The 27,891-nt window shown below is 33.8% G+C and overlaps 4 protein-coding genes across 6 annotated transcripts; 2 read left to right on the top strand and 2 right to left on the bottom strand.

Annotated features, from left to right (window-relative positions):
• Positions 1–166: 166 nt before the first annotated feature.
• On the top strand, positions 167–6,179 carry LOC125845066 (uncharacterized). Its single transcript, XM_049524485.1, has 5 exons — positions 167–446; positions 2,991–3,079; positions 3,736–3,970; positions 4,052–4,153; positions 5,157–6,179. The coding sequence occupies exons 3-5, from the start codon at positions 3,787–3,789 to the stop codon at positions 5,885–5,887; spliced, it is 1,017 nt and encodes a 338-aa protein (XP_049380442.1). The 5' UTR covers positions 167–446; positions 2,991–3,079; positions 3,736–3,786; the 3' UTR covers positions 5,888–6,179.
• Positions 6,180–6,618: 439 nt separating this feature from the next.
• On the top strand, positions 6,619–13,015 carry LOC125845484 (chromatin assembly factor 1 subunit FAS2). The gene is made up of 12 exons (XM_049524996.1): positions 6,619–6,895; positions 8,283–8,394; positions 9,493–9,519; positions 9,600–9,672; positions 10,454–10,557; positions 10,635–10,846; positions 10,935–11,031; positions 11,804–11,876; positions 11,999–12,087; positions 12,169–12,307; positions 12,410–12,510; positions 12,605–13,015. Exons 1-12 carry the CDS (start codon positions 6,782–6,784, stop codon positions 12,796–12,798), a joined length of 1,335 nt encoding a protein of 444 aa, XP_049380953.1. The 5' UTR covers positions 6,619–6,781; the 3' UTR covers positions 12,799–13,015.
• A 232-nt stretch (positions 13,016–13,247) lies between these two features.
• On the bottom strand, positions 13,248–18,293 carry LOC125845128 (protein trichome berefringence-like 7). Of its 3 annotated transcripts, XM_049524545.1 has the most exons (4): positions 16,684–18,291; positions 15,665–15,823; positions 14,656–14,964; positions 13,248–13,540 (listed from the first exon to the last, which is right to left on the bottom strand). In XM_049524545.1, the coding sequence occupies exons 1-4, from the start codon at positions 17,496–17,498 to the stop codon at positions 13,522–13,524; spliced, it is 1,302 nt and encodes a 433-aa protein (XP_049380502.1). In that variant the 5' UTR covers positions 17,499–18,291; the 3' UTR covers positions 13,248–13,521. The 3 variants fall into 3 exon arrangements, with proteins under 3 accessions (XP_049380502.1, XP_049380503.1, XP_049380504.1); XM_049524546.1 differs by lacking the exon at positions 13,248–13,540 and having other exon boundaries at positions 14,652–14,964; positions 16,684–18,292; XM_049524547.1 differs by lacking the exon at positions 13,248–13,540 and having other exon boundaries at positions 14,823–14,964; positions 15,585–15,823; positions 16,684–18,293.
• Positions 18,294–23,487: 5,194 nt separating this feature from the next.
• LOC125844988 (transcription factor HEC3-like) lies at positions 23,488–24,368 on the bottom strand. Its single transcript, XM_049524359.1, has one exon. The coding sequence runs from the start codon at positions 24,310–24,312 to the stop codon at positions 23,488–23,490; it is 825 nt and encodes a 274-aa protein (XP_049380316.1). The 5' UTR covers positions 24,313–24,368.
• Positions 24,369–27,891: the final 3,523 nt, after the last annotated feature.

Here is a 27,891-nt window from a genome sequence, read left to right as displayed (position 1 = left end):
GTTATTATAAACGTTAAATAGTAGTGTGATTATTTTACGTTAAATAATATATGACTTAGTTATTATTCATGTTTTAGCTATTCCGTTCGTCATACTAAAATGTCGCTTTAACATAAATATAGGAAATGAGATTAGTTCAAACGGTCTCAGATTCTTTAGGCCACATAAAAAAATATTGTCCAACGTGCATTCCAGTACTTGTACGATGTGCCTAAATGTTTGTACTTTCTCCTGGATTTTACCAATTCTTGAATTTAGCTCACTTTGCCAGTCCAACCCCTTAACCCAAAGGGGCAAAATCAAATCTTTGCTTTACTTACCTAAGAGTTGCCTGTATTAGAAAGAAATAAACTGTTGTTTTGTTAATCCTACAAAAAACAAAACCCTACTTTTTCATATACCCTTATCAGTTCTTGGTCGATAGATGCATCTTCTTGATTAATCAGGTACTTTTTCATATACCCTTTTCGTTTTCTTGAATTTTAATGATGGGAATTTCATCTTGTATTGGTTATGGTATCTGAGTTGTGTAGAAATTTGTGGGTTGTGTGTGTCTGTTTTTGGTGGCATTTGGTTGTCAAGATTGGTTCAAGGATTGGAGAAGTTTTTAATTTTATGTATAACCTTTTGGGTGTTTGAATTTCATGTTGCATTAGCTATGGTCTCTGAATTGTGCAGAAATTAGTTCTCTCTGTGTGTGTGTGTTTCGTGGCATTTGGTTGTCAAGATTAGTCCAAGGATTGGGGAGGTTTTTTTTTTTTTTCGAATATATATATATAGCCTTTTGGGTCTTTGAATTTCATTTTGCATTGGCTATAGTCTCAGCACTGTGCAGAAATTAGTTCTGTGTGTGTGGTTGGTGGCATTTGGTTGTCAAGATTAGAACAAGGATTGGGGAGCTTTTTTATATATATAACCTTTTGGGTCTTTGTATTTTTGTGTTTCTTTGTTTTTTGTTTTATTTGATAGGTGGGTCTTGCATTTCTATGGGTAGTTTCATCTAACATTTGTTATGACCTGGTTAAGTGTATGAAAAAAAATGGGGTTTTTGTGTGTACTCGTGTTTTGTTTTCGAGATTGAATCTGTGGGTTTATGTTTCAGTTTTGTTTTCGTGAATTAGAGGTTCTATAGGTCTCTTTTTTGTTGTATGGTAAGTCGGAGATAGCTAGAGTAGGTGGGTGATTAAATTGTGATGTTGAAGGCACCTATGTCTCAACAAGCCATTTGATATCCTAATGACCAATGAGGTGAACAATCTTTTAATAGAGGAAGTTCAAAAGAAAGAGACGGACCTACATGTCTATTATCTTATTTGCGGCCTCAAGCTAAGGGCATATCTCAATTTCTATTTATTATACCTAGGCAGCACATGTTTGTAACAGGATTGCAGATGTCGTACTGTGTGTCTTATATATTCGAGCTTGACTTCCATTTATATTAAAAAAGAACAGTGTATTTCATTAGTAGCAATTAAGGAAGCAATCTATGTGAAAATAGTGTTTGTGTAATGTGTGTTTAACGTGTTGCTTGTTAAAACTTCTGAATGCCACACCATCATTCAGTATTTAACTTGCTCCTCCTTAGGCTAGAAGCAACTTCTAAGCTATTTTTTCATTAGCAACTTTTAATTCTCATCTACCAACTTTTCGAGATCGCTTGTTGTGGCTTTCTATGATTTAGCACACTCTATCTTGTGATGGAAGATAGATCATAGCATAATTGGGTTAGGTTAGTCATCAACTTCGAAAGTAAATGACTCCAAACTTATTGTCCGCTCATGCAAAAAGCTAGAATTTCTTGTCACTTTTTTCTTGCCACTGTTTACCAATTTGCCTCATTAGGGCCTTAGCCTTTTCGTCATCTGAAGTCTAAACTCCAGGAAACTTTAATATGTGGCCAATATCCTTATATCGTTGTCACTCTGAATCTGCTAGTCTTCTAGTCTTCATGCGGATGGCTCTTATAGGCTTACTGCTTTTGTCTTATACGTGGAAAGCCTGACTCAGTAATCCTTTTAGCCATTTCGACTTCAGATCTTCTTTCCTATATTGTCTCTGTCGTGTGTGTGTACTGTGTGACTTATACACTTCTGATGTTATCAAGGTTCGAGTTTTACTCCGCCTTAAAGAATAATATATTTAGTTCTGGGTGCCGTTTTGATCATCGTAATCTGAATTAGCCATTTTAAGTGAGAGGATCCAAGTCTGACACTATTGATTATGCTTTATTAGGTGCAATATTGTCATTGAAACTAGGACTGTTCTGTTTTTTGGTTCAGGGGGAAGGAATATACCATGGAATTTTAGGCCTTCTCTGCTCGTTCTAAACCAATATTTTTTCTCTTTCCTTCAGATTTTCCTCGGATGAATAATTTCCCTTTTTTTCTCAAGCAACTTTCTCGTTAATTAGCTGACTATTCCGCCTTAGAGAATTATCGTCATGAACTGAGATTCCTTCCCCGTGTTACTTCTTCCTTCAAAATGTTCAATTAATAATGTATATCTCAATCCACTGCGAAGAGGTTGGAAATGACCTTACAGCTTCTACTCTTCTGCAACACATCAACCTTCTTCGTAGCTGTTATTTTTTGGATTCTTTACTTTACCCTTATAAAGGTCTTCGCAACTGCATAGTTTATAGAGAGGAAAAAGGAAACTTGTAAGGCCTCGACAGAGAGTAGCAGATGCAGTTACTGGTTTTAAGTTGTCACCATTTGTTTGAGTGATCTTGTGAAATGTGAACTATTGAGTGATGCTGTAAACTAATATCAATGATCCAAGTGAATGTAACTAATATCCTGAATGAGCAGTGCATTCCAACCATACAGCTTATTTAAATGAGCAAGCATGCAATAGGTTGCTGTAAATGCAATGTCAGCAGATCTGTCTACATGATTTTTTTCTATTTGTACTTTAATTAATTATTTCTTCCCTTATTATACTGTCCTTATGGGTAATCGGTGCTGTACTTCCATTGCTTTTTATTTCAGAATACATTATTTCCTGTGGGATCTTGCTGTCATTGTACCGTTACTGTAATCAGACTCATGAAGGTGTGGCATCAGCACTTGACGTGAAGGTATCTATGGCTCTATGCTATCAGAATTGTATGATTGCAGTTAGTTTTCCTTCTGTGAACTAGGAATGTGTTACTTGTTCTACACTCTGGTTCTTATTCTTATGGGAATTTTGTTGCTTGTGCTACACTCTGGTACTTATTCTTCTGGTATCTTTTAGGAAAAAAGGGAAATAAAGTACAGATGTGAAACACACTATCAAGGATATGGGAAAAAATTAATTATACATGTCCACCTATAGGTATTATAGAGAATCCTCCTTCAAATAACTTACTTTAATTTTGAGAACTTGAATAGCTTACTCTTTATTCCAGGAAAAAAAACCTCATTCTTCCCTTCAGTCAAAAGCTCCAAATATTTTTGCCATTATATATCTCACTCTTCATAAATAAAGTATTGGCAATATTATAAATAAAATGACTCAGAAAATCTACTCACGTGGAGTTAAACAGATACCATACTATATCTGGACAGCTTAACCTTGCATTTTCTGAATCTTTTTCCCTATCAAATATCTGTTATGGCCTTGTTTGGCTGCAAAGTTTCTTGTAGTTATAATGTTATATTTTTCAATTGCCTATAAGCATGCTGATTTGAGTGCTCAGGTATTTGTGCTACTCCTGGCATATATTGACGTTATTCCACATTTCCTATATAGGATTACTTTCATGATCTGCAGCCTCCATCTACTACTTCAGTGACTATAGAAATGAAGCCAAGAACCAACGGGGGGTCAAGGTCCCAGAAGTCCAATGGTGTTCAGAGTGAGGGTCCTAACTGGGTCATAATTGCAGGTAGTGCGTTATTAAGTACATTATCTGTACGCTTAGGCTACAAGCTGAAGCAGGTGCTTGATTCAAGACAGCCGAACAAGACGACCAGCAGTTTGAAAGGTCCTACATTGTTTAAAGCAATTTGGTTTGTCTTGTAAAATTATTTTGCCCTCTTAGATATGAGAAATGACTTAATTGCAGGAAATGAAAAGTCTTCTGATGGAAGTAAGTTAGGGAATGGCCATATGCAGTCTAGCACTTACTATTTTTCCCAAGATGATGGCTGCTACAATTGCAACACGGGTATGCAAATTCTTGCCATCCCTTTGGTGTTGTATCTTAGAATTTAGGTTGTTCTTTTTGGTGTAAAGAACGTGGCTAGTGATTTGATGTTGGCATCATCTTCTTCCTGTACTCCTGTCAGTCTAACTCCCAAATTTGCGAGAGGATGATTTGAACTAGTAAAGTTAATCACAGAGGCGTGCATCAACAATGTTTACATGTTAGTGTTGATTATTTGGTTGCTTTCTAACATGAAAATTAAACACAGCACTCTTCACAATTTAGACCTATTTACAGTTATCTTTCTCGCTTTAAGAAGTTTATGGTAATGTCAAGTGAAAGATTGAAACTGAGCTTATGTGATCAATATGATGATTTTCTTGGTATACACTATGCTGATTTTTCTTCAAAAACAGAAGGTTAATAAATTACCACTGCAGTTAAGTCCAACAGCTAACCTTAAGGAAATAAAGAGTCATGGGAAAAGTTGAGTTCCATTTATGTCTAACCTTTTTGTTCCCATAATGCACATGCTTATTATTTGATCTTATGGTCCAGTTTGTTTGCTGAAATGTATACTACAACATCTTATGGGGTGTTACTGTTTCCTGCCATATTATGGGGCATGATTTGGGGTATCTCTATTAGTGGCTCATGCAACTTTCGTCTAGCCTAGTTGAACGTACAATTTTCTAGGAACTGCTAGGGTTTCTTTTTTCTCCCATTAGAACTCTTAAAGAGCCCTCAGGGCTTCAGTCTAGTGGACGCAACACAAGCTGTCTGAATAGGTCCTCTAATTTTTGTAGGTATCATTTGTTGGATTAGTATTATTATGATTGCTATTTTTGACAATTCAGTATTTCTTTTTTTTTTTTGAGTTTTGTTTTCATCTAATTATTTTTCTCAAGATTAATGTGCTTGAAATGGTGTGATTAAATGTACTTCCATCTCTTGTACATCTTACAATAGTCTGTGAACTAGTGTTAGCTATTTTTAGTGAACATTTGCTATTTTTATACTACAGAAGCTGGAGGATTGGGAATTACAAAGCAGCAGTATAATGGGTCTGAGCCTGAAATGGTGCTCCCTCTCGTGGCAGTTCCTGCCATTGGATTCAATAAAGAGAATGGCGGGGTTTGGTCAACCTCTCCTGACCGTCTTGAACTGCCACAGAAACCATTTCATCGCTCTAACAGCTCTGAGTCGCCATGTGTCTCCGAATCCGGTTCCGACATATACAGCAAGCGAGAAGTGATACAAAAGCTGAGGCTACAGATAAAGAGAAGGGACGAAACGATATTAGAGATGCAAGAACAGATTGTAGAGTTGCAAGCTTCTCTCAATTCTCAGATGTCGCATTCCGCCCATCAGCAGTCAGTGCTGGATGCTGCAAACAGGGATCTGTTTGATTCAGAGAGAGAGATACAGAGGCTGAGGAAGGCAATTGCAGACCATTGCGTTGGACAAGTGGGTTCTTGCGATAAGCCTCCAACAGTACCTGTATGGCCAGCTGAAGTCCGGTATGGTCATACTAATGGTCACCTGGATGTTGACAGAAACTCAGATACTTCAGAGAAGGGAAGAGGAGATGGAGAAAGGTTTGAAATGCTGAAGCGCGAAAAAGATGAGTTGAAAGAAGTGATCGATGGGAAGGATTATCTGATCAAGAGCTACAAGGAGCAAACCACCGAGCTTTCAATCAAGGTCAAGGAACTGCAACAGAGATTGGATGCTCAGCTCCCAAACATTTTGTAGGCGCGCGTTAGAGTTGTGTATTCTTTTTGTTTGCTTCCCATTCCCTTGATTGATTTTAAGTTTCAGGATATGGGAATTGCTATTTTCTCAGTTTTATCCCTACCTCCACCTTTCCTGTTTTGTGTTCATCATGTCGACGAACCAATTTCCGATATACCTGCGTAGTGTTAGTAGATTGAGTTTGAAGATTGCCTCCTGTGTTGCTGAACATGTAAAAATGGTTCATCATGAAAATTTTCATCTATAACTTTTGCTCAGCAGTTTGATGATATCTGACTTTGTCATCTCCAAACAAACGTGATCTTGCTCTTAATTGTCCCTGAGCAAGACTTGTTTAAATAACAGAGCAATTTGCGTACACCTCGATTATTTCTTGCTCACTAGGGCTTAGAGCAAATGAGAAGAAACTAGTCTGTGTTGAAATACGGGTCTCGTTTTTCTTTTTTATGATTTTTTATCCCCTTGATTAATCGCCAGGCCACACCCTTGTGTGAAGGAAGATTATTCTCTATAGATAAGGGTCTGATCAAGGAGGAAGATGAACACTGCTAATAAGTACTCATTCATTCTTAACTCGAGTTTAAAAGTCTTCGATATGGAGTCGTATTTATTAGAAAGTGTTTTACCCAATATGGAACTTTATAGTATGAATTCGGATTTTAAATTTTAAAAAGTAAGATGAAGAGACGCAATTCAAATTGTGTCATTTCGGCACAATCCAAAAGGTACGAATAAATATGGCGCCCATCACAGTCGATTTCCCGCCAAATCTAAAGTTCCCCAATTTTCCCAACAAAATCACCATTTCTCTAAACCCTACCTTCTTCTTCTTCTCTTGCATCTTCCAAAATCCCAAAAATCAGTAAGAAGAGAGATCAGGAAGCAACAAGAAGAATGAAGGGTGGTACAGTTCAGATCAATTGGCACGACAGCAAGCCTGTTTTGTGCCTTGATTTTCACCACCTCACCGGCGTTATTGCTACTGGTGGCGCCGACTATGACATCAAGGTTAAAATTACTATTTTACCCTTTTGAGCCTTGTGTTTCCAAAGTTGGTTTGTCTTACATGCTTCGATTATGCTAGTGCTGAATTTTGTTTTAGTTATTTGAGTTTAGTACTCGGATAATATCACATTTTATTAGTTGATTAATTAATAGTTTGAATTTGGTTTTTGTTTATTGGGTATTGCGATTTTAAGTTGGTGTAAGAAAGTTTCAAATTCAAAGGAAATGAAAACACAGTAGAGGGAAATTAAGAGGAAAAGAGAGGAAATCTGTATTTTTATTAGTTAATTAATAGTTTGAATTTAGTTTTTGTCAACTCGGTAATGTGATTCTAAGATAGTGTAAGAACCTTTGAAGTTCAAAGGAAATGACAACACAGTAAAGGGGGAAATTAAGAAGAAAAGAGGAAAGAGGGAATCAGACAGATGAAAGAATGTGAAGAAATAACAAGAATTCTAGAAGCGGAAAAGAGGAATTTTTCTCCATGATGTCCTCGTTTTCTTTGAGCGAGTGGGAGGAAATGTGTATACCATGATTGCATAGATAGCAACAATGTGGCAGTACGTTTGAATTATTTAAAACAGGGGTTCACATCCCAATTGGATAGTAAAAGACATAGAAAAGGAAAGAGACAAGCAAATTCTCATTCACTTTCTTAGTATGGTCTCAATTGGCCCAGAAAGATAACCAAGGGTTGACACTTCAGACACAGGTCTATAATCATCTTCCTTGCAGGACAATATAAACGTTGGGTATATGCATTTGATTCCATATTCTCAACATGTGATATTCTTATCAATTGAGGATTTGTCATTTCGATGGCTGCCCACATTAGTAGAATTACAGAACTTGGTATGAATTTTAGTGTATTCTTTAATGGACCAGATTTACCATCCAGTTAACCAAGCAACTACTCAGGAGTTTCATTGATCCCCTTACCACTGACCTAAAAATCTCAACTTTGTTGAATTAATCCATAATGGCTGAGTAGGAGGATGTTTATGCTTGTGATTTATTTCTCTGCAACCTTGAACTATAAGCCGGGTATCCTTTAGTGATGGTTGCCTAATAGCTAATGCAAACTCTTAAAACCAATCTGGTTCTTCTAACTCAACAGAATAAATCACATCTAATATAGATTTTTGTTAGTGTCTGAAATGTTACCATCTACTTCAACTTCAACCTGAAGTGACTCTTGCTTGACGAGTGTGAATTCTTTTGCTTCAGATTGCAAAGTCATGTGTATGATGAAATTTTAAATTGGACACTTGCATGTTGACATATTAACCACTAGTCTCAAAGTTCGCTGATATTTTTGAAGGACTTTCATATTACTATTTTATGCTTGAGATGAAATATGATAACATCGGGTTCAAAATAAATTCAACAGATGTGGGTGATTAATTCTGAAGAAAATGAAAAGAAAGCGCCTTCAGTTACATACCAGGCTAACCTTTCTTACCATAGTGGTGCTGTGAATGCTCTTCGGTTCTCCCCTTCAGGTGAAGTTGTTCATCTTGCTTTGTTAAAAAATTCTGGTAGCTATTTCACACTGAAAGCATTAATTTTACAAGGCAAGAATTGGTACATTCTTATATCCTGTCGAGTGTTGAAGTTTCATCTGAAGCTGCAGGTTGTTTTGTGCAATTTATGAGTAAAGTTGTTTGACTGACTTGGCTTTCTTCTCTCTGTTTCTGTATACCTCCCTGAAGAAAAATGTAATATTGGTTTTAGAGAGGGGTCAGCATTGGTAATGTTATTGCTGACTTTACTAAGTTGCAATTAGCTGTGAATTTGGTTAAAAAATTCCTTTTTTTCTTTCAATAATTACCTTGTTTGAAATAGACTTGTAGGCGTTCATGTCCTTTAGTTTCAGTCTTTCAGAAAGCTGATGGCCTGTTAGCCAATTTCTTGAAATAATAATTGCTGTGAGAAGAATTGTTTATCCTGATGGACTATGTATTGCTTTGAAGATTAATATTGGAAAGTTGGAATGTCAGTTGTAGATATTCTATTAGCTTGAGTGATTCTCTGGGATTGCTATAGGTTATGAAATTCCTGCAGTTTGAATCTTTTTGCTGGATCTGTATTTTTGAGCACTTGTTAATCTGAGAACTAGAGATACAGAGTGGAGTGGGAACCTCTTTCGTAGTCAGATTTGTTAGATACTGAGTTGCAATGACATTCACGAAATCATCATTACCTTTGACTAAGCAGAGAAGGTTGCTCTTACAGTCTTACTATAAATGAAATAACAGATAACAATGTTTCTCTCAGTGTCTGTAGCATTTGATTCAACATGTCTGAAGCACAACTTGATGGAGAGTCACGGTGATAGTCTTTTGGGGTTTTAACTTGCTTCTAGGTCTATGTCATCTTACAAGCCTCACTTCTCTGTGTTGATCAATACATTGGAAATGTTAATATGTAACTAACTGTGGTTACTTCATTTTTAGCCACCTTTTCATATATCAAAACTTTTATTATAACTGAACTTCCAGTGTATGCCTCCATCTAATTTCTTAAACTGTTTGATAATATACTTGTACCTATCTAGTCAGCCAGCAAACTGAATTATCATTTTTTTTTGTAATATGCAGGAGAGCATTTAGCCTCTGGTGCAGATGGTATAGACTTGTCCCTATAAATCTCTTAATTTAGTCTGGATCAAATAATTTAACAATTTCTACAACTGCTCCTGATGTAGGTGGCGAGCTCATCATTTGGAAGCTACATTCTTCAGATGACAGCAAAACATGGAAAGTCCTAAAGACGTTATCGTAAGCCTTTCATTTGCTCCTATTGCCTTTATGAATTACTAAGCACTCATAAAATAGCTACAGAGTCGCTCTATGGAACATTAGCTACTGTTTTTCTGGTTTTATTCTTATGGAAAGCCAGAGAATTATTAGAACACACTGTTTGGTTCTTGTCCTGCATTTCTGATTGTGATCTTTATCCTTTTTTGCTTGTTAAATAAATTTTTAAATCTGATGTTGGAAGAAAGAAATAGTTATACTTGGTATTTCAGTAGCAGCCTTAATTTAGTGGATGCAGTTGGTGGAAGAGGGTTTTGCTTTTGGGATTATAGGATATTCTAACCAAATGAAACAGTTGAAGTGTGTGATAACACGTAGCGTTGATTATAAAAAAAGCATGTCATGTTGATTATATTCTTTCATCTTTTAATAAAATAAAGTAAATTAATGTAGATTATATTCTAAGTGTCTGTTTGTTCGGATTGTATTTTGGTTTAAGCAGAATGTTGCAATAAACCAGCATATGTATAATAATCCCTAGTTTTGCAGAGAAAAACAGTTTTGTGTTAATAACATTTAGCAAGAATGTTATTGTATATATAGTTAACTTTTGTTAACCTCTACTTCAAATAATAAATAAACACAATATAAATAATCCATAATATTTTAATAACCATATTAAACAAGACTTTTCAAATGTTGATCTATAACTTTGTATTTAAGTCACAAAAGGAGCATAATCATTGTTGTCATGGAATTATTTCTAATTTGATACTAGTACTCATGAGTTCACTTTTCTCAGATTTCACCGGAAGGATGTATTGGACTTGCAGTGGTCTGCTGATGGTTCTTTTTTGATTTCTGGTTCTGTTGATAATTCGTGCATCATATGGGATGTCAACAAAGGTAAAATAAAAGAGGATCTAGAGTTTTTGTCAAGATAAATAAAATTTATACTGACAGTTGGCAAGTTCCTTCATCAGGTTCTGTTCATCAGATTTTGGATGCTCATTTGCACTATGTGCAAGGTGTGGCATGGGATCCATTGTCCAAGTATACTGCCTCACTCAGTTCAGATAGATCTTGCCGGATTTACAGCAATAGACCATCTAAAACAAAAGGAGTTGAGAAGTTGAATTTTGTGTGTCAACATGTCATTATGAAGGTTGAACCACAACTGCCGGATGAGTCCAAGGTCAAATATCATATCAGTTTCTCAATGTCTTCTATTTATAAGTGAATGTTAAATGCATAATAATTTTGGCGCTTCCAAATTCATGCAGTCTATTAAAAATCATCTCTTTCTTGATGAGACACTGCCATCTTTCTTCCGAAGGTTATCTTGGTCTCCTGATGGTTCCTTTCTGCTTGTGCCTGCAGGTACAACCTTGAAACTAAAAGTCCTAATTATGAGTCTGTGCATTTTGATCATTCTTTCTACCCGTGTCCGAATATTCTCCTGCTCCCTCCTGCACCCTCACCCCTCCAAAAGAAAAAGAAAGAAATAAAAAGACGAAGAAAACCATCCTCAAAGACAAAAAGAAAAGGAAAGCTCTATCAAGACTTCATGTGTTCTTTGCCTTAAAACATACTTCTTTGTTCTTACAGTGACATGACATTGGTGTCAGTTCAGTCACCCTGTGAAATATCATTTTCTGTTTTCAAACAGTTTTATTTTTCACTGAAGGAGTTCTATGATATTTCTCTACTTTCAGAATAAGCCAATAATGAAGCATCAAGACCTTCTTTTGCAGTCCAAATATAAAAGTATCGCACCGAAATTTTCAGATTAAAATCATACCATAGCCCTCTTTGTGAACTATGTCTTGACATTTTGCAGTGTCAGGTTAATTTCCACATGACATCTGTTTTATAGTTCTCATTTAAGCTTTATCTTAGGACTCTTCATTTGCTTTTTTTGCAATTTACTGTTTTTGAAATGTAGAAATGTACTTGAGATAGAACTTCAAGAGAGAAACTTGAACTTCTTCATATTCTTCATGTGATGGTGCTAATGCGATAGATTATAGGCATCTGACCTGTATTCCATTTTTTTTTTGTTTATTATCATTTTTGAGGTGAATGGGGAAAAAGGGAACTGGCGAAATAAAGGTAGAAGGTTTGAGAATGTAGACGTGTTTTGCTATTTCAGGTTCTTACAAGTTTACACCTGCTTCAGAACCAGCGAACACTGCTTATGTGTTTTCTAGGAAAGATCTCACAAGGCAAGAATCTTGTGTCTTGTGTCTTTTTGGTACTATTGTATTTTTATTAGAGCGATCCATTATATTCCCTCTAGCTCACAACAATCTGATACTTGCGCATCAACTTTGTTGGATTTTGACAGGCCAGCTTTAATGCTCCCAGGTGCCAGCAAACCTGTCATTGCTGTACGCTTCTGCCCCATGACATTTAGCTTGAGAGGATCAAGCAATTGTAGGTTCTCCTTCTGCATTCCTTTTTGAGCTGATTGCTCTATGTTATGCTCTGATACCCAATCCTTTTTAATGATTGCAGCATCATTCTTCAAGCTTCCTTATCGTCTTATTTTTGCTGTGGCTACATTGAATTCCTTGTACATCTATGACACAGAAAGTGTTCAACCAATAGCTATTGTAGCTGGTCTTCATTATGCTGCTATAACAGACATAGCATGGTATTCCTGGCTTCCCTATTTTTTTTCAAATCCTGTCAGTACTTCCGTTCTCTTCCGTGAAGCATTCTATAAATCTACTTAATTCCTTTTCTTTTGATGAAGGTCGGCTACCGGGAAATATCTGGCATTATCCTCCCAAGATGGTTACTGCACTCTGCTAGAATTTGATAATGAGGAACTAGGTTCCACTTTCTGTAGGCCAGGTTTGTTGTGTTCTTCCAACTAATTTCTATTGTTTTGTCCATGTGTTCTTCCTCATAGCTGACTGAATATGTTTCTATTTGGAAATTTTTGCAGAAAAAGAAGCAGCTGGAGATGATAAAAATAGTGTGCTGAAACAGGAAGAAACTGTTCCAGAAATTATTGGCAGTGATAAATGCATGGATATAGATAGTGCAAAAACAGAAGTGAAACAAGATTTAACAATATTAACCCCTCAAATTCCTAAAAAGGCTGCCAGAAAGAGGATTACACCAATGGCCATTGATTAATTTTTGGTAGTTCTCTGAAATTCCAGTGTTTTTTTTTTGTTCTATTTCCTTTTATAAGGGGATATGAGGCTCAGAAAGTGTTTGAGGGAAATTTGGACAATTTTTCATGTACATATGTATACCGGTAATATTGTAAGCCAAGTCATTTGCTGAATATTTTCCCTGTTATATATATCTAGAGTGATTTTTAACCTAATGTAACACTAAATCAGACAAACATTTGGTCAATTTAATTGATTTTGTGACCTTTGATAAATTATTTTTAGTTTGTCTTCTTTACAAGAGATCTTTATCATTTACATAAGCCATTTTTGCTGCCTCAATTTAAAGATGTATTTTAGTTGCTGAAAATAATGAATCAATCTTTATATATTTTGGCCACGTCCCTTTCAGCTCCAAAGAAGAAGGTTTGTGTATTTCATGAGTTAACAACAAAAGAAAACTCAGGAGATGTGAAACTTCTCATTAGTGTATACTTTTTTGAAAACTCCATTACATATTATTTCCAAATATTACACTAAACAAGATAAACATTCTGGGAATGATATACATTTTTCTCCTTCCCTCTTACAACAAATTTAGTGAACCAAAAAGAAAAAGAGGAACAATTTTGCGGTACAGAACTCACTGTAACTATACATTTTTGTTCAAAATTGCTTTGCAAAATTGATAGACCTCCATAGAAAAACATAAGCTGGTAGAGTTCCTTCTTATGATACATCATCAGTCCAAGCTATTAAGTCTGCAACAAACAAATTACCTCACTAAATAGAAAATCTGGATATATAAAGCATTTTGTATCATAATATTATAATGTATTATCTTGGATCTAAGAGAAGCAAATTTCTACGAGGCTATGCAACATTTCCTTCGAGTTTAACTAGAGGCGAAGAAGGGTGATATCAGACTCCACCACCCCTTGATACCTTACCAGCAAAACAAAGATAGAGAGAACGAGTTCTTACTGCTACAATGGCGTACAACAGATTCAGCATGTAAAAACGAAACCTCACCACGAATAAAACAAAATCTACTCTATTTTGGAAAAAAATTATTAGCTTTAATAGGCACAGGTTGACTAGTTGAACCAATGATGTCACCAAATACTCGCTTATGAAACGAGTAGACCAACTTATGAGCAAACTTATAGAAATGTGTAGTTGTACAAATATAAGCAAGGAGTCAAGAAAGATGGAGTCCAAGCTTTTATGTTGAAAAAACTTCATGCAAAGTTTGGGTGATGAATGGGAAATATTGGAGCAAAACTGATGCCACACGAGCATCCCGTAAAATTTTCTATCAGCTATGGTCTCATAATACAATATTTCTTGAATTTAGCTATTAATGTAAAAATTGCAAGTGTGGCTCTATTTTTTGGACCATGCAGTAAGGATATCAAATGTTTCGCAGTATTCAGGTGCTACAACTAACTGGATAAGACGCAAGTTTGACACATCAAAGAGACGTGGCTCCACAAATTCTCACATGTGTTTATAAATGTTGGACATGAATAGGAAGTTGTTTGTTAATCTTCCAAGGATCCCTCAACTTGTCACTCCTAGCGGCTAGCAAAGTAAATTGCTAAACTCTCACCTTTTCGGCCACATTATATATAGCTCAGAACTTAATTTCCTAAAGGTACAACCAAATACATATCCTAGAAGGAGAATATCAAAGAAGATGTACAATTCGACACCCTAATTTTTGAGCTTTGATGCCTTGATGTCTGAGTACATACTGGCTGTTTGAGTCCACTTAGAATTTGGATTAACTATAACACATCACACAGTGAAAAAAAAAAAAGAAGAAGAAATACTATTGAATTGACCATTTTTAAATGCAAGTATCAAAACTTACTCTCTTTGTTGATACAATGACATATGTTGATAGCTATCATGCAGGTATGAAAAGACCATTTCATTCCAAAGATCAGGAAGTCCAGGTAGACACCAGTGGCTGCAATCAGATAGAGATGGATTATCACTCCAAAGACCAACATGTGCATCTTTCCTGTACGCGGACATGGGAGTTATGTGTAGCACATTAACTGGAACTTTCATGCTGTGTGCCACCTCTAGTACAGCATCAGAAAATGAGCTACTCTCCTGACCATTAGTCTCTGAAAGAGGTTGATTTGTCACATTGCACATCCGCTGAGTTAAATTGCTGATGAAAACCAATATGTATTCATTAGTTGCACTGATATAGTATGTTAGGTCTATCGGAAACAGCCTCTCTACCCCACAAAGGTCCGGTAAGGTCTGCGTACATCCAACCCTCCCCAGACCTCACAGTGGAATTACACCAAGTCTGTTGTTGTTGATACAATATGAAACATACTATATCAACAACAACAGCAACAACATACCTAGTGTAGTCCCACAAGTGTGGTCTAGGGAGGGTCGAATGTACGCAAACCTTACCCCTATCTTGTGGAGTCAAATTTTGTGTTATATTTAACACCGGAGAAGCCAAATGTTGTGTTCTATTGAATATTTTCCATAAAATTGGAACTGGCAGAAATCAACATTATAACTTTTCGAACATCAATAAAATTCACAAGATTCAATAAAAAACTTTAACATTGTTTGAGATTAGTTATGATCTTTTCAAAATTGTGCTAAGATATTAGTTACTTTGAGATGGCACTGTATTCTGGATGTATTTCTCTTGCAGCATTTTCTTTTTGCTGGAGACACTCAAACAAAATTTTCGACTTTTTAAAAGAATTGCTTTGAATCTTGAAATATCAAAAGAAATGTTCAAAAGGTCCATCCAATTATTACCAGCTCCAATTTGTAGAAACTTTCAACTGAGAGATCCAAAAGCATTCATCTGTATAGAAGGCATAGCTATCAACAAGTACCTCCAATGAGAAGGTTCAAACGTTCTGAAAAAAACACGCGTCCTGTTAGGGTTAATTTTGGTATCAATCCAGGATGACCAAGTCTCAAGGGCAGTTCTGAATGCCGTCTGAATTGACATTCCAATCCTCAGTGTACTATTTACTTGGAAATAGCACCCCCTATTCAAAGAAAGATTAAGAAGCATCATGAGAACAACTGAAACACAAAATACCAACTTCTGCATGAAAACTAAGAAGGAAACACTAGGTGCATTATCCAGCACATAAACGTTTCCTGGATCTTGTTTACTATTAAGCAACTAAGAGTTTTTTAAAACCTACTGACAGAAATCCTGAAATCTACATGAGATGTATCCAGGAAAGAAATGAAAAATACGGAGACATTTCTACCTTAAGGGGATTGATATGTGAGCTAGTTTTTTATTCAAAATGTGGTAGACGTACAAAAATGAACACAAGATTCCCGGAAAGTTTAAATGTTTGGGCTACAAACGTTATCCTCAGACCTTCCTGTTTTGTGCATATTCATATAGCGAGTGGCTAATAATCTTTGAAGGCCCTAAACAAATGATTTGAGGTAATTAGTGAAACTAAACAGAAGCAATGCGTTCATGCACGAGTGACCTCCTAAAATGAACTCTTTCACTGTGGGAACAAAAACTTCTACTAACTACCCTTCAATCCAAGCTAGTTGGGGTCAGCATTATGTGTCCTCACTGTGGAACAAGCAATTCCAATTTCAAGTGGCTTTAACACCTGTCCTATTGAGACTTCAACCAAATCCTTGTGGAACACACAGGGATACTCGCACATGCTAAACAAGGGCGGCTACAAGTGAAAAAGGAGGAAAGGAGAATGACGATTAAAAGGGGGAGTCCATACATGATGGCCTTCATATACTGCAAAATTGTCATGTTGTTATTGTTCGTTTAGCTCAAGTACAGTTTTGCAGTAGCTATCATGTAATATACTCGCAAAGTAATAAAACTTGTATTAGTAAAAGAACAAAGTGCACTTACACTCCAAAAAGCTTCCCAGGTACCCACCACTGTCCAGAATTGAATACGAGGACGTCTGCATTGATCCACTCATCGCTGATATCATCAAGCTTGTCCAACGTAAGGGTTGATCTAACTCTCTTTATTCCATATTTGGAAGACCAAGTATGTTGGACAAGGAATACAGATCGATAAAATTCAACGGTGAAATTGAAGGAACTAAACCTCACTCCCAGAAAGCGAATTAATTTTGTGATCTTATTCCCATTTACTTCATATACACTTCCCTTATCTTGCACCCCTGTCATTAGAAGGCATATCAAAGACTCCCATTGAGTCCTACTCATTGAGTCTCCAACAAAAACAATTCTTTTATTTCGGAGAATTTCCAACATATGATACACATTAAACTTGGGGAGTTCACAATTCCTTGGCTTCCACCTCCACTTAAGATAATCATCATTGGTTCTACCATTTGCCAAACAGTTGAATCCTTTCTCCACAAAGGGGCATTCTGTGGCATTGTACAAGGGGTAGTTGTTATCAACTACCCATTTTCCATCAAATATGTCACAAAAACTATCCGAACCATTAAAACTAATAAGATTCTCCTCATGAAATGATTTTGTAAGATTGGGTAGGACATACAAATACCCTCCTCCAATTGCCAAGAAAAAGGAAACAACAGATCCAATTGCTATAAGTACACGAAAAAGTCTTGAAACCTCATTTTTCCTACTAAATCTAGGGCTGCTAACCGACTTATCAAACAGTCTAGGGCTGCTAACTGTCAATGCCCTCTGTTTATGAGAGAGACTTCTACCGAAAGTACTCATTTGTCCTAGTTATTGGTTCCACCACTTCCAATAACCAATGCAACAACCTTCAAAACACATTCTAATCAGCACTATCGATCCTTCACACACCAAAACAATCCATCAGCAAAATCTCCAAGAAACCATTAGCCCAACTACCAATTACCAAATCCAGTAGAACCCCTTTCCAATCTTGATTCACTTAATCAATAAAAACTCAAACTTTAACACAAAATAATCCAAGAAACCACCAGCCTAACTTTTACCAAATCCAGTAGAACCCCTTTTGAATATTGATTCACTTCATCAATAAAAACTCAAACTTTAACACAAACTATCATTTAACCAAATCTACTAGAACCCCTTTTGAATCTTGATTCACTTCATCAATAAAAACTCAAACTTTAGCACAAAAACATCCAAGAAACCACCAGCCCAATTACCATTTAACCAAATCCAGTATAACCCCTTTTGAATCTTGATTCACTTAATCAATAAAAACTCAAACTTTAACACAAAACACCACCATGCTATCAACAAGAGATATATACAATACAACCATTTATTGTTTTCCAATCTTGAACAAATCAAAGAAAAAAGTAGGCAAATGAGGAGATTTGGAGAATGATTTAGACAACTTACAGTGGTTTTATGCAAATCTTGAATATTGATATTAGATCGAAATTTGGAATATGTTTTGTGATTATTGAAAGAAGCACCTGATTAAAGAAAGAGAGATTAGTTGCAAAATTGGTACGTGGGATGCAGACTATCCAACAGAACAGAGTGGGTGCCCTTTTTTTTCTTCAATTTTCCCCCCAAATTCCTTTTTATTTGTTTTTTTTTAGTTTTTATTCGGTGTTCAGTATTCGCATAAAAATTGACTAGATTGAATTAGAGCTCTAGATCGGATTAGAGCTGTCCATTCGAAGGGAAATAATCCCTAGTAATGATTTTTTTATATTTAATATGACTCAAATACGAAATTTTTGATTAAAAAATAAGTAGTTATATTTGTTGGTGATTTTCTTTTTATTGCTAGATGGTTCAAAGTTTTGTTTTATTGTCACCATTCAAAATTGGAAATCTCTTTCAGATCCTTTATGTCTCAAAAAGTTTTTTAAAAGGAAAGATGTCTATATTTTATTTATTTTTTTGTCAGAAAGATGTCTATATTTAATTTGAGTTGACATAATATTTTTATTGAAAAAAGTGATTCTAATGTAATTCTATCATTATAGAAATGTTGAAAATCAAATATATCAGGTCTTTTATGTAACAACTAATTTGAATTTATACCAACAAGAATTGGTGTAATTTTTTCCCTTTGAATTGTGGGATGCTTAAAGAATAATTTTTTGTCAAAATCAATCGTTTTATTGTTACTTAAAGAATTGCCAAAGAATCATAATTGATTTTTAAGTATAATCTCATTGTCCATTTTTATAAAATCATAATCTATTATATTAATCTTTAAATATAATAATAAATTTAATATTTTGATCGAAGGTGTATTGGTAATATAAATTTAGATATATTTTCGATACATCTTTGATCTGCCACATGATATAGCAAGTGATCTTGAATTCTTGTAAGAGCATGATGCTCTTAATAAAAAGTCTAGAGAAGTGTTGAAAACATCTCTAAATTTGATGATAATTTAGAGGTATATTTAACGCATATTACAAGATCGAAGTATATTTAAGTTCACCTAATTAAATAAAAATATATTTTTAAAGCTGTTATTAGTTTAAAAATATAACTAATAATTTATGCGAATTTGGTGATGTTTTCGATAATTCTCGTATTAATCTAAAATTCAATTGTCAATAGTTGAAACCGTCACAGGTCTCCATACCACTCTAGTTGTGTTCACATGTGCTATGTTCTTGGGATTTGGAGGAGTTCACTGTTCACTTAATTAATTATAAAAATATCTTTCAATAATTATGGATATGATTAATTATAAGAAAAAAGTATTTCTCAAAGATCCACTTAAGGTCACGATATTATCAATTAAAAAAATTGAGAGAAAGATATTATTCTCAAATGATTTTTCAAACTGATTCCGACATTATGTATTTTCGATGATGTCTTTCAGGTTGACTAATATACCTGCAATTTTTATGGACTTAATATAAATCGAATTTTCAAACCATCCACAACATGTTTTTTTCTTTCAATTTATGATCATATGTATTCTTCAACTGAAACTCATCCAATGTTAATACTTTATTTTTTAAATTTTTTTTTGGTTTTCCACCCGGTGTTCGGAATCCACATTGGAGCTCCGACTAAATCCGAATCATGCTCTGCAGGGCCCATTCGGGGTGGCGCTCCCAACAAGATTTTCTCCATATCCAGGACTAGAACCCGAGACCTCTAGTTAAGGGTGAAGCACTTTCACCAGTGCACCACAACCAGAGGCGTATCCAGGATTTTGAGATGATGAGTGCACTGTTATAAAAATATTAATCTATGATATAAATTTGATCGGTTCGATATTTAGGTTTTTACTACTGAAAACGATTAAAATTTTACAAAGAGAGGTGCACCAAGTCATAATCGTATTGTGTGATACTTCAAGTGTGGGTTCACAGTCCACACATTCATATTTCAATATATCTTTTAAAATATAACACTACTATATATGATTTGGGAAAGGGATCATGGGTTCACGCGAACCAGGTGACCCCCTAGATACGCCTCTGACCACAACCCATGTTGATATGTTAATACTTTATTTGAGTGATTGAATAATCTGAACTANTTCGGAATCCACATTAGAGCTCCGACTAAATTCAAATCACGCTTTGCAGGGCCCATTCGGGGTGGCGCTCAGGGGCGGCTCAACGTACTTGGAGGCCTAAAGCGAAATTTCAATTAAAGGCCTAAAATCTTTTAGCTAGCAATCATTATATAACTTGTTAACATTATTCTATAAGTAATAAGTTGACAAAACAACTTATAAGCTTCTTTTTTTTTTTTTTTTTTATATTTAAAAACACATAAAATAAGTCAATTTAAACAGGCTTGTAATTCACTTTATCCAAAACATGATTTTTACTATTTATTCATATTTTTTATAGAGTTGTAACTTACCTATAGTATAAAAGGAGTCTAGAAAATTACAGTGCGAGAGTTAGTGAAGAGAATGTAAGAAGACAAAACAAATTTTTCTTGATTTCTTCTATTTATTGAGGTTAAGGTGAATAAAATAATTTATATATTTTTTAAGAAAAATATATTTATCTTAGATAATTATTTTTTTCTATAAAAAAAATTAACACATAATTTATTGTGGTAAAAAAATTAGAGGCCCCTTAAAATTGGGGGCCCAAGGCATATGCCTAATTTTTATAAGCATTGAGCCGGCATTGGTGGTGCTCCCAACAAGATTTTCTCCATATCCAAGGCTCGAACCCAAGACCTCTAGTTAAGGGTGAAGCACTCTCACCAGTGCACCACAACCAGAGGCGTATCTAGGATTTTGAGATGATGAGTGCACTGTTATAAAAATGTTGATCTATGATATAAATTTGATCGGTTCGATATTTAGGTTTTTACTACTGAAAATGGTTAAAATTTTACAAAGAGAGGTGCACCAAGTCATAATCGCATTGTGTGATACTTCAAGTGTGGGTTCACAGTCCACACATTCATATTTCAATATATCTTTTAAAATATAACACTACTATATATGATTTGGGAAAGGGATCATGGGTTCACGCGAACCAGGTGACCCCCTAGATACGCCTCTGACCACAACCCATGTTGATATGTTAATACTTTATTTGAGTGATTGAATAATCTGAACTAACATTTTCAAAATGATATCTAATGTTTATATAAAGTCAACAAATACATGTTAGATAAATATTTACTCATAGATTTTCAATAATTAATCATAATAAATTAATATGCGTTTTCACCTAACTAAATGACTCAACTATAGACATTTTAAATAATTTGTTGTTGTTATGAAATTATACATGAATTACTTATGCTAGAAAAATTGAAACGATCATTAATATGAAGATTTAATGATTTATACAACCTATAGTTTTAGTAACACAAGAAGCCAAATCACCATAATAAGTACATTGTTTCTTCTAAAAAAATTATGGATAAAAGACGTTAAAATTTTAAAACGAAAAAACAAAACAATATCAACGTTTATTTAATAAAAAAACAATAAAAATTGAGATAACATGTCATACGTGAAGTCAGCTATTTATTCAATCGAAATTATTGAATTCTAAGCTTGCCATCAATTATATAGCTCACTTTAGTGATTGAGTTAATAACTAAATATCATATTTATAATTTAATGTACATGTATATATATAGAATCAAAAAGTAGAATTATTCCTCAAATTAACGAAATTAACACGCAATTTATTTTTTTGAAAGAAATTAACTTCAATATGTCCTTGACTGTCTTCCAACAAATAATTAAGTGTTGTAAAACAGTACTTAAGCAAAAACTAATAAATTAGTGATACAACTAATTAATAAGCCTTCTCAAATTAAACATAATGACTAATGAAATTTAGCTAGAACTTGATAATTAGCTAGCTAGGAACTAAAAATAGAAATATATTGACTGTATTCCTTTAGTTTGGAAATTAGGGTTTTAAAGTTAATCTTTACTTCATAATACACACGGAGAGAGATCATTATAGGCTGTGATGGGATGATTGATAACCCTTCACCCTTAATTAGAGGTTTTAGGTTCGAATCCTGAAAATAAAAATATTCTATTGGGAGTACTGCCATCAGAAATGGACCATGCAATGCACAAATTAATTCAAATTTAATCAATTTTAATATAAATACCAGACACACAATAAAAACTCAATAAGAGAGAGAGGAAGAAGAGAGATTTGTGGAATTGCAAATATAGGGTTTTGAAGTGAAAAGCCATTGAAGTATTGAAAGGACAAAAAAGTAAAGAAAGCAAATTTTAATTTTTTAAGGGAAAAAGAGAAAACAACTCAATTGAATTATCATCAGGATATGTAGTTTTTTTTTTTTAAAATCCAATTTTTTAATTTTCTAACACCTGAATATATAAAAAAAAATCCTTATCCAAATTAGTTTAACATATATCCCTATTAATTTCTTTTTTACTACACCCTTCTCATCATATGAAAATACATATAAAACTTCAAAATGCTCTAAATTTAGTCACAAACTCAACTGAAAAGATCTTTGAAAAATCAACAAATGAGAGCAAAAAAGACCATCTAAAACGTTTATTTACATTATTAAGTCATTCAAAAAATAAGAACATAAAATTTTCCATACAAAATGAGATTTTGAATCTTCCTAACATATAATTTCTTTACGATGTATATATATAAGTTAAACTCAATATACCTATACATTACATGATTGTACAAACGCACACACACGAGCACAAACAAGTGTGTGTGATACCAACAAGAGTTGTCGTTGTGGAGTAGGAAGTACTCCTTCATCCTTAACCAGAGGTCTCGAGTTCAAGTCGGCCTCATGATCAGTACAAAGTTGCTTTTGTTAGGGAGCACTTTATCCCTAATGTGAAATTTTTCGACGTGAATCTAGATTTAATCAGGCTCCAATATGGGTACCGAACACACCAGGTGGGAAATCGGAAGAAAAAAAAGTGTGTGAGGTGGGGGGAGGGACCAAGAGTATAATCATATTCAATTGCTTCTCACGTCACTGTTTTATTCCCGGGAGAGAATTCAGCCAAATGAACTTTTTGATGATCAGAAAAAATAAATAGATAAAGACCTTATTGTATAATTATTAATATACTATATAGAACATACGTAACTCAAGTCTAACCGTTGTGATGATTATCATGCCCTTTAAGTCAACACAATCCTAACAAACCTATTTTTTTTAGTTCACAATTCACATGATCCACTATACACAAATAATTAATTCCTCTATATAATATTACTAATATTTTTATTCTTAAAAATTCCAATTAGTACACAATAATAATATTAATCACACTTCAATTACCAATTACCTCATAAGTAGGATCCGATGTAGTGTTACCAACAAAAGTTGTAACATTACTAGATGAGCCAAGAATTAGACCTTTTGTACTTGGTGTGACAATATTTGCCCAATTTTCATTATTAGGGCATGACGGTCCTGATATCTGTGTTGGTGGGAGGTTATGATTTGATGATTGTAAGTTACGGATTTGCCTTTTTAAGAACTTAACATAGCGAATTGCTTCGTCTAACATGGATGCAGTGTCCATTTTTGTTCCACCGGGGACTAATCTTTGCAAGATCCTTATTTTTTCACTTATTCTTTCGCGGCGAAGCCTGGCTGCTACGCTTTGTGGATCGTTGCTAATACGTACGTTTCGTCTTTTAGGTTTTCGAATAGTGGATGGATCAATATCTACTGGTTGCATAGATGCAATTTTGAACATCATTTCTTTCATGGCTCCTAGCTCCTCTTCTTCTTCTTCATCTTCATCTTGATCATTGTGTTCTTGATCGTTATGATCCTCTATTAGTGTTTGAACATGGTTGTTTAAAACATGAGCAAAAGGAACAACTTCTTGTTGTTGTTGTTGTTGTTGGCTTGAGGAAGAGGGGAGGTGATGGTGTTGAGGGTTTTGAAGAGGAAAACTAGGCCAAATAGGGTTATGTTCGAAATGAAATTGTTGTTGTTGTTGTTGTTGATGGTTGTGGTAGACATGGTCGTTTGGTATACTGGACAAGCATGGTTGTTGTTGGTCGCGGAAGACATGTTCGTTGTCCATATTGGACATGGTTGGTTCCCAAGTGGAGGTAGTGAGTTTAATGTGGTTGATATCCATGGTAAGAAGAATATAAATGGTGAATATATGGAGAAAGAAGAGAAGAAGAAGAAGAAGAAGAAGAATATCTATTGTGTTTTTCTTGTGTAATTATGAATATATTTTCTCATATTTATTGGAACCCCTTAAGCAAAAAATGTAAAAAAGAAAAGAAAAGAAAAGAGGGGTGCAAAAAGGGAGGTGACTTATTGCAAAGTTGAATCAAAGCTCTTGAATATGTACTTTGTGTGATGCCTTAGAGGGCTAAATAGTACATCTTCGTAGGGTAGTGAAAAGGCGTAAGTTATATACATTATGACATACACAATTCGTACATATATATTTACATGTATATATATCAAGATATAGAGGGACAAAGGGAAGGGGGTGGGGGTGTTACAAACTTTATTCAACCTCTAATAAAAGCAAAAGGCGGAGTCGAGATCTAAAGTTTGTTAAGTTGAGATTGTAGTCATTTTTTGTTACTAGTCAAACAACAACAACAGCATACTCAGTAATTTAAATTAATCTATTTAGTAAATTTTATAAAGATAAATACATGATTTGAGTCAAAGTATCGTAAACTATACTCCAGCAGCTCTGTTCCTAAATAAAAGAGCTAAAATAATTATTGTGGGAGGGGGACCACAAGATCAAGTTATTTCCAAAATAAATTAGAAAAAGAAAAAAAAGTTTCCATTTTTGTGAGGATTGTGGGTTTGGGGGGAGTGTGTTTCAAAGGCCATAAATGTCCTACTTTTACCATATTGGTATACAAGTGCATTTAGTAGAGACTTGTTGCCTTTACTTCATCCCTATAATTTATCTATTTGCTTTGCTTAATTTGCTAGCCATCAAAATCAATTGATAAATTCTTGCTGACTTGGGTGTGATCCAGAGGTTAATGCCGCGTGAAAATATTAGAAAATAATTCTAATTTTTATTAATTTTTTAATAGTATACCTATCAAATTGAGACTCATGTCATTAAATAGGAAGTATGCAGATTTATATTTCTAAATATCTATCATTTTTATCTCTAAAGATTTATTATTCTATCCCTCAAAATTTGTTGTTCCTAATTGTTATATTATGATTTTATTCTCTTTGATTATTATATCAGATCTTTATAATTATACTTATATATATGCAATACTATATAGTCACATAAATATATACAATTATTCTCTATTAGTTCATGATATTTGTGAATTGGTGAAATCGTGAATATGTAGATTTTTGTTATTTTTACTTCTCAAATTGAGAGTCGTTTCATTTTCGAATTTACATCCATGAAGATCTATCATTTTTTTTCGAATTTACATCTATGAAGATCTATCATTTTTATCCTTAACGAGTCAGTTATATATGTTATCCCTCCAAATATGTTATGCTTAATTGTTATGCTATAATATTTATTCTAATTTGTTACTACATCAAATCTCTTTAATTACAAACTTATATACAATATAATATATATAGTTACATAAATATATACAATTTTTCTCTATTAATTCATGATATGCGAGTCATTCATCATGCGAACATCCCCCTCAAACTGATGTTGGTGGATCAAGAAGCATTAATTTGCCTACTAGAAACTGATTGCGTGTTGACCCATGAATTTTATAAATACAGACTATTTGAAGAACACAGGAGACATGTTAAAGAGTATTAATAAATATTTTATGTATAGTTTCTCTTATATAATGACAGTCTACTTCAATATGTTTTGTTCTCTCGTGCTAAATTGAATTAGTAGTAATCTGAATAACAATTGTATCGTTAGCTTGGAGAAAAGTAAGATTAGATTGAGAAAATTCAATCTCAACTTCATAAAGCCAAACAACGTCAGAGCTAGTGATATTAGGCATATTTATTATTTTATACATTTTTTTGGTCAAATATCTTTCATGTTAATATTTTGTTTTAAAGATAATCAAGCTAAATACTCTTTACTTTTACTCATTTCTACGTTTTACAACTTAAGGCAACCTGAAGGCAAATAAACTCTCCTAAGGTTAAACTATTCATCTTTTCAGTTAACTTTATTTCTTGTTAAATACATGAATTATATCTTTTGTATTCAAATCATGAGTAGCTAAAATTCCTCTTTCTAGGATTATGGCCAGAGTATAAACATTGTATTCTAATATAGAGTTCTTATTTCTATTTTCTATCATTTTTAAAAAAAAAAAAAATTATTTTACGATCTGTTAATTTACGACCAACTCTGCGAATCAGTAAAATGGTATAAAATAATCATAACTATGTATAGATATGCAGGGTTTAGAAGAAAGAAAATGAGACACAAAGGATATATGACTAAACATAAGTAGAACATAAATATTGATTCTAAAAAGAAAACAATATTTCTAGAAATACAAAAAATTATTAGAACATGAATCTTAGCAAATAAAACTTTTCTGCAAAGTACTATAACTCAAAAATAATAATCACATTTAGTAGATTGAATATAAATTTTATTGCATTGAGAAGGAGGCGGATGCAAAAAATAAATTAAAAAAACTATATGATAGCTTGAATTTTGGTGATAAAAAAATGATAATATGGAGACTCAAGATTTAACGCTTTAGATGATAGTCTATTGATTAAATAGCCAACAATAAACAAAGCTCTCACTCTGTATTTAGACAGGACAAAGGATTCAATACTAAAGTATGAGCAATATCTAAAAATGACAATTTTTTTACTCAGCAATCCTATTTTATTGTAATGTATATGTGCAGGAGCGTTGTGAGCCAATTTTTTTCCTCCATAAGAATTAGATTGTAATAATTTTATCAAAATCTATTGGGGAAGCAAATTAAAATATGACGCAATATATATAGAGTTTGGCAAGTGCCCATATCAAGAAAGCATATTTTCATGCAAAGAATTGAATAAGTTAATAATTCTAGTTGGAATTCCTTGAGATATCAACATCATTGACGAATGATCCCTCATAATTCAATTATATATCTAGAAATTAATTAGTTCCTCATAATTCAATTTTATAATAATTAGCTACTACTTCATAGGAGAGGATCACATATTTTAACATGGTATGGCGACAGAAAAAGATTTTAAATTTGAGTTTCATCACATTTATCATAAAAAAAGGGGCATAATTTACACTTGTTTGGCCCATGAAAAAAGGCGCAGGCTCATATCTAAGGAGCGCATTGAAGACATAATCGATTAAATTTTTTTTTGTTGATAAAAATTAACAGTTTAAATTTTTAGATAAAATTGTCACACATTTTAGCAATTTAAATTCTCTTCCCAACTATAACAAGATATATATTTCCATAATTAATATGCATCCAAGGAATGGCAAAATGTTGTCCTTGATCTAATTCTTGAATCCAAAGTTTGAGTTGTTAGTTTGAAAGATTGTGGTGAGGTAATAAGTATATATTTTTTTATTGACAGGTCTCGTGTTCAATTTCTCTAAGGAAGTCGCATTTAGTAGGAAACACTTTATTCTTAATATAAAAAATTTCGAGGTGAATTTAAATAACATGCTTCAAAGCAAATACTGAATAAAATGGACGGAAAACTAAAAAAAAAAGGAAAGATAATCAAAGCAAATATATAT

Source organism: Solanum stenotomum, chromosome 11 (genome assembly GCF_019186545.1).
Source record: "Solanum stenotomum isolate F172 chromosome 11, ASM1918654v1, whole genome shotgun sequence".
Taxonomy (NCBI): domain Eukaryota; kingdom Viridiplantae; phylum Streptophyta; class Magnoliopsida; order Solanales; family Solanaceae; genus Solanum; species Solanum stenotomum.
This window is presented reverse-complemented; position numbering and strand designations above follow the sequence as displayed.

Coding starts and splice junctions, on each gene's coding strand:
- LOC125845066 (XM_049524485.1), top strand. CDS start 3,787: ATGAAGCCAAGAACCAACGGGGGGTCAAGGTCCCAGAAGTCCAATGGT. Junction 3,971..4,051: donor GACGACCAGCAGTTTGAAAG/GTCCTACATTGT, acceptor ACTTAATTGCAG/GAAATGAAAAGTCTTCTGAT. Junction 4,154..5,156: donor CTGCTACAATTGCAACACGG/GTATGCAAATTC, acceptor TTTATACTACAG/AAGCTGGAGGATTGGGAATT.
- LOC125844988 (XM_049524359.1), bottom strand. CDS start 24,312: ATGGATATCAACCACATTAAACTCACTACCTCCACTTGGGAACCAACC.
- LOC125845484 (XM_049524996.1), top strand. CDS start 6,782: ATGAAGGGTGGTACAGTTCAGATCAATTGGCACGACAGCAAGCCTGTT. Junction 8,395..9,492: donor TCTTCGGTTCTCCCCTTCAG/GTGAAGTTGTTC, acceptor TGTAATATGCAG/GAGAGCATTTAGCCTCTGGT. Junction 9,673..10,453: donor AAAGTCCTAAAGACGTTATC/GTAAGCCTTTCA, acceptor CACTTTTCTCAG/ATTTCACCGGAAGGATGTAT.
- LOC125845128 (XM_049524545.1), bottom strand. CDS start 17,498: ATGAGTACTTTCGGTAGAAGTCTCTCTCATAAACAGAGGGCATTGACA. Junction 15,824..16,683: donor CCTGGGAAGCTTTTTGGAGT/GTAAGTGCACTT, acceptor TTCTTTGAATAG/GGGGTGCTATTTCCAAGTAA. Junction 14,965..15,664: donor TTTGAACCTTCTCATTGGAG/GTACTTGTTGAT, acceptor GGTTTTCATCAG/CAATTTAACTCAGCGGATGT.